Consider the following 12,767-nt stretch of genomic DNA (forward strand, 5'->3'; position numbering starts at 1 on the left):
GGGACAGAAAAAGACCCCAGAAGCATTGTGCTTGCTTAACAAGAAAACTGAAAGTATAACTGTAGAAGTCAGCACTGGGAGTGCCACCCCCTCTGTGTCACAATCTGTGTTCATCAGCTGTCCTAACCATCCCATGTCCTGTCCCTGACCTTGATATGATCCTGCCCTTTTATTGACATTTTCCTTTTTCTCTTGCCTGGTATGTGCAACCTGGGCTGCTCTGCAACTTCCAGCTTGCAATGCCCTACTCAGAGGTTTTCCTATTACTGTTGGGGCAGGTTTGCTTCATTCATCTCCCAGTTCCCTGGACCCACATGAAGATCACCTGCTGTCCCTGCACTCTCTGTCCTTCTGTCCATCCCCTGCAATGACCAGAGGGTGCTTTGGGACACAGGAGCTCCTGCCAGGCAGGATGGAAACTTAGACCCAGCCCTCAACCAGTGGACATGGGCCTAAAGACCCCCAGGCTGGGTGATGTCAGTGGGCAGCCCACGCAACCCCTCCTGCATGCCTGTTTTGCCCATCCCCATCCTGGTGTCCATCCCTGTTCCAGTCCCTGTGACTATCTCCATCCCTGCCTCCCATCCCTGCCCCATCCCCATCCCTCCCACCCTTGCTTCCATCCCCATCCCTGCCCCCGTTCCCATCCCCATCCCTGCCCCCGTTCCCATCCCCATTCATGTGCACATCCCACATCTCTCATCTTTGCCCCTGTCCCCACCCCAGTTGCCTTCCCTATCCCACCACAACCTCTTCCTGTCTTCATCCCCAGCCCTGTCCCCATCCCCGTTCTTACCCCTCTCCCCCCGCCTCCCCCCCCACCCCCGTCCCTGTCTCCTTTCCCTTTATTGTCCCAGCACCAGTCCCTCCTTCAGGTACCGCTCGGGGCTTTCCCGGAAAGCAGTGGCGGAGCCGAAGAATAAAAGCATGTGAGTCACTGGAGCGGCGTGGCAGTGATTCCTTGCCGCCGCTGCATCCCGAGCTGCTTTCCCGATGAGCCGCCGCGTCCTCTCCGTTCTCGCCCTGACTGCAGGGGTGTCCGTGGCAGCGGCTTCGGCAGGCTTCCAGGTGGGAGCTCCTACTGGGAAACACGCGTGGGAAACTCGGCTCCGAGGAAGTCTGGGTGGGAGCACGCCTGGGGATCCCGGTGTTCGGGGAGAAACAGGAGTGGGAGACTCGCCGGAGGGGTGGAATGATATGGGAGTTCCAGCACTTGTTAGGGGTGGGACACGCGTGAAAGACCCCTCTGCGGGGGGAATACTTGGCAACAGGAGAATCCCCTTCTCCAGCGGGTATCCAGACGGGAAACCCTGCCTAGGGAGACGAGGGAAGTGATGCTCCAGAGTTGTCCGTATGCCCGGGCGTGATGTGGTGTGATGGAGATTCCTTCCCTGGTGCAGGGGCCATGCGTCCCACTTCCCTCCTAAATACCTGGAGGAGAACTGGGGCAGGGGAAGCATGGGGACCCTGCCCCCGGGTGTGACTTGCCGCTGTCGCTCTCTCGGACGGCGCAGTGTGGGAGCGCTGAGGCAGCACTTAGGACTGCAGGTGGGATGTGCAGGGAGGGCTCTGGCAGAGACGGAGCCCGCTGTGGACCTTAGGGCAATGCCCATCCCATAAGCATAGCGCTGTCGTGCTACGCGTGTCCAGGTCGCAGCACAGGTACCCACAAACACGGGCAGATCTGCCCTGGATTCACACAACTCACTTGCCAGGGCTACAGGAGGGGTCCCACCCATGTTCCTGACTGTCCAGGTCTCCCACCTTTCAATCCCTTTGCTTGGCTTACCCCAGCTTTTAAACCTCTTGACGTAGCTGAGATAGCAGCAACTTTATGAATCATGTCTTTTAAAAATGAATGCTTGAGCACTCTCAGGACACCAGGAACACTCTGCTGTGACACCATCCACAGCCTGACCTTTTTTGTGTTCTTTTCCAAGCTCCTCTGCCAAGGAGATGAGCACCCCGGGGAGAAAAAGACCAGCAAGAAAAAGGATAAGGCAACCATGAGCTGCCTAGGGGAAAGCAGAAGACATATCAAGGTGAGTGCCAGAACCCCATAGGCACTGGGGGTTTTGGGCAGGGGGCTCAGCCTGTAAGGGCTGTGTACAGACAGCCCCCAGGGACACGTCTGCTTATCCCCAGCCATGCAACCTGACTGGCTGGTGGGAGAATGATCTGGGCTCCAAGATGCAAGTGTTCAAGGTTGGCAAGGACGGAACCTTCTCTGGCGAGTACCATACCGCTGTGTCAAGCACCAAGAAACCCATCCAGCTGTCCCCACTGACTGGCTCCCAGCACCTGGATGAGGACGGACAGTGCACCTTTGGCTTCACTGTCAACTGGAAGAAGTTCTCAGGTCTGTAGTTGCATGATGGCTGTTGTTGGATGGAATGGTGGGATGGAGAGGAGAGCTCAGGCAGGTCCTAGTGCTCATCCCAATTCCTCTGTTCTCTCTGCTGTCCCTTGTCTGTCTTTCCCTGATCTCTCTCCACTCTGGATGGTGTCTGCAGACAGCAGTACACCTCCCAAAACTAGTTTGGGTGAGGCAGCACCAAGGGTTGCTTTGACAACACCTCTGCCACACAGCATTTCCCTGCAAATATCAGGATCTGCTCGAGCTCCATGAGCACTAAACCCACTGATGCCTGTGAAGCTCCAAAATCAGCTAGGGTCCTATTGGGATGCTAACAGGCACCACTGCTTTAGACTCCACAGCCGTCTTCGTGGGCCAGTGCTTCAATAGGGATGATGGGAAGGAGGTCCTGCACACCTCCTGGCTGCTGCGGGAGAAAGTCGGCTGGGAGTCAGATAACTGGAAAGCCACCAGGTGAACCAAGGTACCCATCTGGGGTCCCCACCCTGCTGCTGGCTGGGCACCAATGGGCTCCTGCTTCCCCACAGGACCGGCCACAACACTTTCACTCGAATGGACTGAAAGAGGGGGAGAAGCATCTTATCCTGGACACGCTCAGGAGACAGGAGTCCCTTCAGCACAATCAGTGTGTACCAGCCTGCTCTGATGTTTCCAGCTCTGGAGGAAGATGTCTCAAAAAAAACCAAATAAAATTAAAGATGTGTAAACACAACCTTGTGCAGTCTGTGGATATATCCTGGAAAAGCTGGGCAAAAACATGGTGGAGGGTGGGTGTGGGATGAAACTCTCATTCCCTTATTCTGGGAAGAGACTGGCTGCAAGAAAGCCTGTTTTCCAGTCCAAAGAGGATGGTGCATCCCCAAAGTAACCCTCTGACACTGTGACCAGCACTCACTCTTTCCTGCTGAAAGACTGGTGAGTGTGCTGGGAGGGTAAGCTGGGGAGCTCTTCTGCATCACAGAAACTGGGCTGGGAGGCCCCTGGCACTGACACAGCCCTTAAGCAGGCAGGTGAGGGGGCTTCCTGGAATCTTCCTGGAAATGCGATTTACTGAACAGTTAATGACCAGCAAATACAGCCTCTCAAATCTCTGCCCAATGGACTATGTGACTGACCAAAACAGGAAGCGCCTGTGCTGCCCTAGGCACCCCCTCTAAGCCAAAGAAAATGATTTCAAGGAAATCAGCTCTGGGTCTGAATCTGAAACTTAGTCCTTGTGCCTTTGAGTCTCAAAATAACCCGGGACAGTGCTGCATGGCCTGAGCTGGCATACTGCCTGGGATTTAATGAACTTAAATTAGGACTGAGGTGCTGGGGCTGCCCCTCCCCTCTGCTCCCCTGGCTTTTCTGCCACAAATGCTGTAGGTGGAAGAGCTCTGCTAACAGCACCTATGGCTTTAGCAAGTTTGCCTGCTCTGTGTTTTTGCCTGCCCTGTTGCAAACTCACATGTGGTTTGCTTCTCAGGTCTTTCTTTCCTGGGGCTCATGTTCTGTTTCCAGAGCAGTGCTGCTGTTCCCTTCTCCGTGCCTTGCTGGCATTTCTCCAGCTTTTTCAGTTCCCTTACAGCATTTCTGACCAGGATATCTTTACACCAACCCTCTGTTATGCATTTTTATATCTGCACAGCTTTTTACATGCTTTTAGAGGAGTTTTTGTTACACTGCGACATGAAATAACTCACACATGAATGCTAGATACAAAAAGGGAAAGAAAAGAACCCCAAAAGTAAACTTTATTTTCTGACTCCACTATATATATAGCATAGCAAAATGACAGTGGATTGGAGGGTGAAATCACCACCTCTCCAACCACACTGGTCAAACCAACAGTCCATCAATTCTCTCCACCCACAAAGAAGAGTGCAAAACAGTCATTATTTACATGAACATTAATCAGGAAATTCAGATGAAATATGTAAACATCAGAAGGCATAAGAAACTTTTAGGAGAACTTTAAAACTCCCAAAAGAACAGGGTGAAGTCTGAGACCCAGGAAAGTGAGGGGTGTGAGAGGGCATCACAGGACTCTGATCTCATTTGAAGCATGACCAACTCAGCAGTGAGGCACCCCGCTAAGCCTCCAGCCTCACTGCATGCATTCTCCTGCCCTCATTATTGCCAACATTTCCCCAGGGCAGGGGTCTCCCAAAGCTGTGCAGCATTCCCAGAGTGCTTCTCAACAAGGCAGCAGTGCTGACCACAGTTGGAGCATCCTGCAAACCCCAGCAGGCAGCCACAGTGCTGGTGAGGAGCACGACAGACAAGAGCTGTCAGAATTATTTCCAAGGCCAGTCCCTACATGAGGGCACCCAGGTAGGCTGCACTGCATCCCTGGCACTCCTCGGGTTTGAGGTGACAGGTGATTGGACCTGCGGGTACCTGCAGGTGTCTGGGAGTGGTTGAGGATGGGAATGTTTCTCCGTGGACATTTGGCAGCCCTCAGCTCTGGGTTTATTCAGTTGCAAACCTGCTCACAGTGCTGGTCTGCAAATCCAGCACCATTTGTTTCCTTCTAGCTCTGCAAGTGTGAGCAGGACTTCCCCTTCAGCCCCACTGCAGGAAAACCCGCTGTTTCTGCTGCATGACAAGACTTGATCAGGGTCATTCACACATTGTGAATGCCTCCGGGGGCAGGGGGAGCTGGTGGAGGCAGGAGCCACCTGAAATCACATGGATATGTCTATGTGGAACAGCTGTTCACACACATAGTGTATCAGTTAAGAAAAAATGAAGTTAATAGGATCTTGGCATGGGTGATGCTTGCATAAGGATCAAATGCACTGAAGTCACTGTTAGAATGGAGAAGAAGCTTCAACTGCAGGGATTCTCCAGCACTTAGATGTCTTAACCACATGTGGAAAACTGTCCTATGCAACTGTTTCTGTGGGGACTGCTCCTGTCAACCGTTGACAAATTTCTCAACACGGAACATCTTAGTGCCCAACATCTCCCTCAGTGCAGCTGTTGACCCACCTAAGCAGAAGAGGCAGGAAATTCCCAGGTCACTCAAGGGACTGCATGGTTGGTGGAGTTGGGTGTACCAAAACCTGGTACGCCTCCACTCTGCAGCAATGACAAAAGATTAAATTTGATTTTCAAGCCATAACTTCACTGATGAGTGAAAACACATAGCTCCCATCCCCTTCACCACTTCTGTGTGATCCTCTGGTCAGGACCCCACATTTTGCTCTGCTCTTCTGCCTCTCTCCATGGCCTTGTTCCAGCTGTAGCCTTGCCAACCACAGACTGCCATCCTGAGAGAATGGAGGAGCTCCTTAGTTATATTCTCAGCCCTTCCTGGGTCTGGTTTGGAACAAGGGCACCCTCCCATATGTGTTCTGCCTCCCTATCCTACAGATGATCTCATCAACTTTGTCAGTATAACCCCTTGTGTGGATGAGGCACCTGCAGCTTGTTCAGTTCGTCCTACCTGGTTCATAGGATTACTCCTGCCACCCTGCCCCACCCAGGCTCTGCTGTGGCACCAGAGCTGAGTCCCCTCCACTGCACTGCACCCTGACCAGGCAGTGGGTCATTGACCTCGGCTCCAATGTAACCATCTTGGCTGTGAACAGAAAAGGCAACTTCGTGCCTGCTGTCACACACCATGAACAAGGTCTGGGTGTCACCACTGCAGGTGACACACTCAATGAACTAGAAAAGCCAGCCCACCTTCACCTGTCACCTAGAGTTTTTCACGTGCTTCTCCTTTCCCAGCCTCCCTCTTGTATTCCAGAGCTCCTGTAGTGTCCACTGAGATGTCCTTGGAGTATCTCTGCCCTTCCTGTGATGTCCGGCTCAGCTAGGCTCATGCCACCATGCCCTGCATATCCCATACCTGTTCAAGGTCCCAGCAAGACATGAAGCTGGGGAGGGAAACATCTCCCACCTACAAGCAACCTTTCCCACTGACAGATTGGGTGCCTAAGAGGGACAGCTCCATCCCATCCCATCCCATCCCATCCCATCCCATCCCATCCCATCCCATCCCATCCCATCCCATCCCATCCCATCCCATCCCATCCCAACAGCATCTCATCCCATCTCTTCACAGACTGCAGACTCCATGACCACCGCCATGGGCCAAAGCTTCACAGATGAGGAGAGAAAGAAAATACTGAAGGACCACATGGATCATGCAAGATGAGGCTGACATGCTCAAGGATGACTGCAAAGCTAGTGGGAGGGCTGCAGGGCACTTGTCCATCCTTGCTCTGTGCTGGTGCTGCCCCTGTGGGGGTTGCATAGAGCCCACGGGGGAGTGCCAAGTCCTGGGTGCTGGGAGCCAGCTGGGCAGCAAGCAAGGGAGAGCAATGTCAGGATCCCAAGGGCTTTTGCAGGAAGTCCACAGGATGGGAATTAAACTCAGGCCTATAATTTTTTTTATTAAAAGCTAAGTGCAATCTGAACGTAGGATCATGCTCCCTGAGGAAGAGGAGAATGGGTTTCCTTGTCTTCAGGCCCAGGAAAGATGAGAAGGATTTTCAAAGCAGATCTCACCCCTTGTGCTTGGGCAGGGGTCAGAGAGGTACCTCATGTCCTGGACACAGCCAGATGCCACTTCTATCTTCCCCTTCAGTGATATGTTTACCTGGTTAGAGTGGTATTTTAGAGGCTGTGTCTGTGCTGTGTCCCTGTGCAAATGCCAGGCAGTCTGAGCACCCCCATTACAGTCTTGCACAACCAGGAACTCCTTGGGAAGCATCAGACAGGGCCCTGCCCAGCCTCAGAGCATCATGCATATGGCATCGCCTCCCACAGTGTCTAGGAAGGCAGCATGCACAGAACATACCCTCCCACAGGAATAAGCAAATTTTAACTTCTGCATATCTTCCAGAAAAGCCCTTCCGCACTTGCAAGAATGGCTGATTCAAGAGTTTGTGCTGCAGTGACAGTCTTAGGTCCCAAACCCGAGGAAAGCCCAGCACAGCCAGGATGAAAAATAGTTTAGAAAGAGCAGCAGACACAGTGCAGGAGAGGATGGTGACAGGGGATGAGCCCCCATTGAGCAAGGAATGGGGTCGGCAGAGCCTCTTGGACAGTGGATGTGTAAATCATTCCTGCATCCCCACCTCCCTGCACAGCCGTGCTTGTCCCCACATTCCTTCAGCGCTGCCCAGGTCAGGCAGACCTCCTCACCTCACCTGGCCTGGGCACGCTGACATCAGGACACTCAAGCTGCAGCTGCCAGCCGTCATGGCTCTGGTTACAGCTCTATAAAGGGGTTTGGGATGCAGAGCAGAGAGGGAGATGGGCTGGGCATTTCACAGCCCGAAGCCATGTGGGGCGGTGCTTTCATCCTGGTCCTCGCCCTTGCTGTGGCTCTGGCAGAGAGTGTTGCTCCTGCAGAGAGGAAGGTACGGGGATGGGTGACAATGGGAGCGTGGCAGACATGGCAATGGGATGCAGTGTGAGCAGCCAGGAGTTCTCCCTTAAATGCCATTTTAGGCTTAAACAGGAGAGCCTTGCAAGAACCAAGTCCAGGCAGAGGGCAAGGTATTCCTGGATCACCCTCAGCCACCTGGTATCACCTCCAGAAAGATTTGTTCCCATGAGGGAGCCATGCACAGGGCATTCCTTGCCTTGGAGTTTGTGCCTGGGAACACCATGCATGTGTGCATGGACCTGCGATGTCTGGGTCTGTGTCTGGGTGTACCGTGCATGCTGCAGGGCTGGGATATTCTGGCCTTGCTCCACCATCTTCTCAGCAGCACCCTGGGGCAGCATTTCCTCAAACTGGGATCAGGGACAGCCAATGCCCTGCAGCTGCACCCACAGAGGGCTTCTGGGTCCCCTGGTGTGGGGCAGCAGCAGGGATGGGGTGGGGACAGAGAGTATGTGGCTGTATTCCTTCAGTGCCAGCTCAGCGGACTGTGGAGGAATGACCAGGACTCACTGATGGAGATTTTGGTGTTGAGGGACAATGGGGACTTCCAGGGACAATACCTCACAAGAGTCACCCTCTCCGGGGGCTGTGCCCAAATCTCCCCGCTGAGGGGTACCCAGCAGCAGATTGGAGAGGAGGGCTGGCCCACCTTTGCCTTCACTGTGCGCTGGGACAAGTTCTCCAGTAAGTGCTGGGATACGTGGGGATGGTACAGCAGTGTCGATGGAAGCCATGCATGCAGCCAGCAGGAATTTTCTTTCACCAGGAATTCAGCTGGGTGGTGCTTTGGTGCAGCTAAGAAGCAGCACCTGTACAGCATGGTGCTGTGGGGCAATGCTGGGCTTGAACAGGGGAGCCCCTCCTCACCCAGTATCCTTGGAGCAACCACAGTGGGTCCAGACCCTGTTAGCACAACTGGGATGTTGTGCTACAAATCCTGCTTTACCTGAGGGAGCCACAGGGAAGGGCAGGACCCCCCAGCATGGGTTTGGTGGTTGTGTGGCCATTGAAGCAGGAACACAGCTTCTGGGAGCTGTGTCTGGGAGGACTGTGGGGAAGGGGAAGCAGGCAGTCTCTCCATGGATCTACCAATAAGTGCTTCCTCCCAGATGCCAGCACCGCCTTCGTGGGGCAATGCTTTGTGGATGCAGGTGGAAAGGAGACACTGAGCACCATGTGGCTGCTGCGTGAAGCTGTTGGGTCCCTTGAGGAGGACTGGAAAGCCACGAGGTAGTGAGGGGATATGGATGACACTAATCCCAGAGAGGGGTCCTTACTTGAGGAAACCTGGGGGGAATTCAGGGACACCCCATCACTGCTGCGAGAACTGGCAGCTCTGAGCAGGCAGTGTCTGTGGGTCATCCTACTGGAACTCTCAACTTCTCACAGGGTCGGCAGAAATGTCTTCACACGCAAACGCACCACAAAAGGAAAGATCCTGTCGAACTTGTCCCCTCCCTGTGAGGCTGTGTCTTCACCAGCCCCATGATGTGATAGTTTGGCTGCAGCCTAATCCCCCAGTAAGGCAAGAAACACCTGCCTCCCAGTTGAGAATAAAATTTTTAAATCATCAGCTATGGTTGTCTTTTCTTAAAGTCTGTCCTTGCTACACCTTCTGTCCCCAAAGATACCCCTCACAACTGCACTTCTGCAAGGACTTCTGCATCTCTCCCTGATCCCACCCATCTGCCTCCCTGGGCTCATTTCCCATCTCATCTAAACCCAAACTTCCACCCTGTGTCATCATTCCCCACCTGCCTGATGGTGGCAGGGCTAGCAGCAGCATCCTGAATTCAGCTCACTTCCTTGCAATGCCTTCATATCCATTCCCACCAGACCCTTTCTACTACTGGCACTCCATGCTCTGTCGGATTGGGCAATGGAGGTGTTGGAGGTGCAATTTGAGATGTTGACTAACTTTGTTCTCTATGTCACCTCAAGTAAAATGTGCACAAGTTAATGTTCCCCTCCCCTCCCCTCCTCTCCCCTCCCCTCCCATTACCTAAACAACAGAGTGAAGTGCTGAGCACAGAATGTGCCAGGCTAGCAGTGGGCATTGAGAGGTGCTACCCCAAAAGGGGCACTCCCTTGGCCCCAGTTTGCACACTGCAGCCCTGTTGCCATGCCCTGCCCCAAAGACTGCTGTCTTGGAAACCAGCAGATGTTGATTCAGCTGAATCCCACCTGAATTTTCAGCTGCCACAGCCATATGCCTGCTCCAGGCACCACAGCAAAAGCATGGCTCAGGAAGGCATGGACTGTGCATGATGCATTTTTCACATCAAAGGTCCTTTAAAGCAGCCAATACAAGGAAGAAGTGTGAATACAATTCTGGTTATCATGCTCTGTGTGTTTACCAAACACACTTGCTGGGACCTCAGTAATGTTGCTGCGGTTACTTCTTCCTCTAGCTTATACAAAAGTAAAAGCAAAAGCATCAAAATCAGTAGCTGATATCCAGAAGAGGCTGGAGAAATGTTACTGCTTCTAAAATTAGTAAACTTTCCCTTTGCGCAATGCTGCAGCATCCTCATCAAGCAGTGGCAGCAGCAAAAGAGGGAGGGGGTAAATGCTGAAATAGGTGGTAGTTTCCAGCCGTTGTGCATGGGAGGCAAATTCCCAAAGAAGGTATTGATGCTTTCCAGGCTACTATAGAGCCTTATAAAAAAGTAGTGTCCCCACTCCTCTGCCCAGCCGTGCTTATTCCTTCATTCCTTCAGCCCTGACCAGGTCATGCAGACCTCCTCATCTCCCTTGCCTGTCCAGGGCATCCTGACATCAAGCCATTAATCTCACAGCTGCCATCCTGGTGCTGGTGGGGCTCCAGTTACAGCCCTATAAAGGGCGCCAGGCTCCAGGGCAAGGAGGAGCTCTTAGCAGCTTTGCAGCCATGAGAAGTGCTTTTACCCTGGTTCTCGCCCTTGCACTGGCAGTGTGTGTTGCCCCTATGGAGAGGAAGGTATGGGGACAGATGACAGTGGGGATGTGGTGCTGACATCCTGCTAGATCCCAAAGCTTGCTGCTGGGGCATCATGGCTCAACAGGGAGCCAGGGCTGGGCTGCTGGAGCTGGTGGGAACAGCACTGTGCAGTGCTGAGGGAAGCTGCAATGAGGTTGGGAAGAAGGGACTGCTCCTGCAAGGACACTTCTTGCTGCAGGAAGTCATTCAGAGGAAAGCAAACAGAGCCATATCCCAGACAGCTCCTGACTTCTCCCCCCAGAGTGTAGGGAAAGTAGCACAGTTGCTGCTTCAGCATGGGGAAGACTCACTCTCCCTTGGATAGCTGAAACCACCCTGGACAGTGGCTGAGCTGAATGCAATCATAGCTCAGGCATGATGCTCACACTGAGATGGTGAAGTCTGTGATACACCATCCACTGCTGCAGACATCTCTGGACAGAGCCAGGGTGAAGGGATGGGAGCAGGATTCTCCCCCTCCTCCCTCCCTCCAACCCACAGTAATGGCCTTGCAGTGCCTTCTCTCCGGGTCGTGGCGGAGCGACACCAGCTGCCGGATGGTTGTGTCCACCCTGGACAAGGACAACAGATTCTCTGGTTTTTACCTGCCGGGACCTGCTGCTGGCTACTCGGAACTCCTCACGTCACCACTGGAGGGGTCCCAGCAAGATACAAGGCTGGTCCCACAGCCCACCTTCTCCTTCACTGTGAACTGGAGACTCCAAGGTAGGCAACAGGGGCTATCATCCAGTGGGTGGGGATGCCAGCAAGACACAGGGTGACCTTGTGCCTCGCTACCTGACTCACATCACCTTAAACCCTTCCAGACTCAGAGATGGCCCAGACAAGTGTCTTCCTGGGCCAGTGCTATGTGGACAGCAACGGGGAGGAGACCCTGCATGCCCTGTGGCTCCTGCGAGAGGCAGCGAACAGTCCTGAAGAAGACTGGAAGGCCATCCGGTGAGTGCTGTGTCCCAGCCCTGCTCTGCCAGGGTCTTCTGCCATTCAGGCTGGAGAAGGGAGAGACCCCACAGGGTGAAGGGTGATGGTGAGGGTGGAATGGGTTTGTCCCCAGTGATATGTAAGGGCTATGGAACATCCATGTAACATAGTCCACCCCTGCATGCCAGACGTGCCTCACGGTGGGAGATCCCTGCATAGGCTCTGGCCACAGAGAGCCCTGTCTGGGACCTTCTTTTTACTCTCCACAGCAGAGGGAGAAGGAAAAGATGCCAGCACTGCCTCTGCCTGCAGGCTGTTGGAACCTGTAGTACCTCAGTCAGCCACACAATGCTCCCCTTGGGTTTCTCCTCTACCCCCCACAGCATGCATGACCCCATCTGATTTGGTGTTTTCTGCAGGATTGGCACCAGCACCTTCACACGGATAAAGTAACAGCAAGTGGGAAAATCCAGCAGGCTCAGGATGGCAAGGAGTGCCTAGGCAGACTTTGCCCACACCAACATGCTGCACTTGAACAGCTCTCAGCCCAGAAGTTCATGCTTTCTTAGGCAAATTCACCAGATGTAAAATAAAGGGTTTCTGTGGGGAAGCAGGGCTTGACTCTATCTTCTGTCCTGCGTCAAACTGGTGCGTTTTGTCTCACCCAGCAGCCACCCTCCCGTAGGGAGGTTTCACTGAAAAAGACAACAAGGCTGAGGGCAGCAGAGTGCCTGGGGCTGGCGACTGTCCCAGCCCACCTCCCTGGCAGTGTACAGCAGTATTGTGCCTGCAAACCTGGTGCTATGCTCTGTGTAACATGTCCCTCGAGATGGGGGACAAATCGGGCTGTGGCCGTGCAGAAGGACACGGCACAACCCCAGTGTGCTGCCGCGGCTGATAGCGCAGAGCTTTTCCCTGTGAGCCGAGCAGAGGAAGCCCTCGGGGAACGCTGGGGCGTTGCAAACGACTCTCGCAGAGCCGTCAGCCTCCGGTTCCCAGCCGAGCCGGATGTGCAGCGGTGGCTGGCTGCCAGCTGCCCTCCCATCCCAGGCTTGGGGAAAGCTCCCAAATAGTCCCCGGCCCCCCCCAGAGTCCCTTTGGCA

The 12,767-nt window shown here is 53.8% G+C and overlaps 3 protein-coding genes across 6 annotated transcripts; all 3 read left to right on the forward strand.

The window, feature by feature from the left end:
* The first annotated feature begins 807 nt into the window (after window positions 1-807).
* Window positions 808-7,500, forward strand: LOC110484197 (avidin-like). Of its 2 annotated transcripts, XM_021554664.4 has the most exons (5): window positions 808-1,068; window positions 1,941-2,042; window positions 2,146-2,359; window positions 2,710-2,830; window positions 2,905-7,500. In XM_021554664.4, the coding sequence occupies exons 1-5, from the start codon at window positions 994-996 to the stop codon at window positions 2,936-2,938; spliced, it is 546 nt and encodes a 181-aa protein (XP_021410339.4). In that variant the 5' UTR covers window positions 808-993; the 3' UTR covers window positions 2,939-7,500. The 2 variants fall into 2 exon arrangements, with proteins under 2 accessions (XP_021410339.4, XP_085422477.1); XM_085566351.1 differs by lacking the exon at window positions 808-1,068 and having other exon boundaries at window positions 1,339-2,042.
* Window positions 7,501-7,606: 106 nt separating this feature from the next.
* LOC110484163 (avidin-like) lies at window positions 7,607-9,338 on the forward strand. Of its 2 annotated transcripts, none has more exons than XM_021554618.1 (4): window positions 7,607-7,734; window positions 8,234-8,447; window positions 8,873-8,993; window positions 9,153-9,338. In XM_021554618.1, the coding sequence occupies exons 1-4, from the start codon at window positions 7,609-7,611 to the stop codon at window positions 9,250-9,252; spliced, it is 561 nt and encodes a 186-aa protein (XP_021410293.1). In that variant the 5' UTR covers window positions 7,607-7,608; the 3' UTR covers window positions 9,253-9,338. The 2 variants fall into 2 exon arrangements, with proteins under 2 accessions (XP_021410293.1, XP_085422478.1); XM_085566352.1 differs by having other exon boundaries at window positions 8,915-8,993.
* A 1,235-nt stretch (window positions 9,339-10,573) lies between these two features.
* Window positions 10,574-12,274, forward strand: LOC110484172 (avidin-like). Of its 2 annotated transcripts, none has more exons than XM_021554632.3 (4): window positions 10,574-10,722; window positions 11,238-11,448; window positions 11,550-11,682; window positions 12,084-12,274. In XM_021554632.3, the coding sequence occupies exons 1-4, from the start codon at window positions 10,654-10,656 to the stop codon at window positions 12,115-12,117; spliced, it is 447 nt and encodes a 148-aa protein (XP_021410307.1). In that variant the 5' UTR covers window positions 10,574-10,653; the 3' UTR covers window positions 12,118-12,274. The 2 variants fall into 2 exon arrangements, with proteins under 2 accessions (XP_021410307.1, XP_085422480.1); XM_085566354.1 differs by having other exon boundaries at window positions 10,628-10,722; window positions 11,224-11,448.
* The last annotated feature ends 493 nt before the right edge of the window (window positions 12,275-12,767 follow it).

Source organism: Lonchura striata, chromosome Z (assembly GCF_050655825.1).
Source record: "Lonchura striata isolate lonStrDom1 chromosome Z, ASM5065582v1, whole genome shotgun sequence".
Lineage (NCBI taxonomy): Eukaryota > Metazoa > Chordata > Aves > Passeriformes > Estrildidae > Lonchura > Lonchura striata.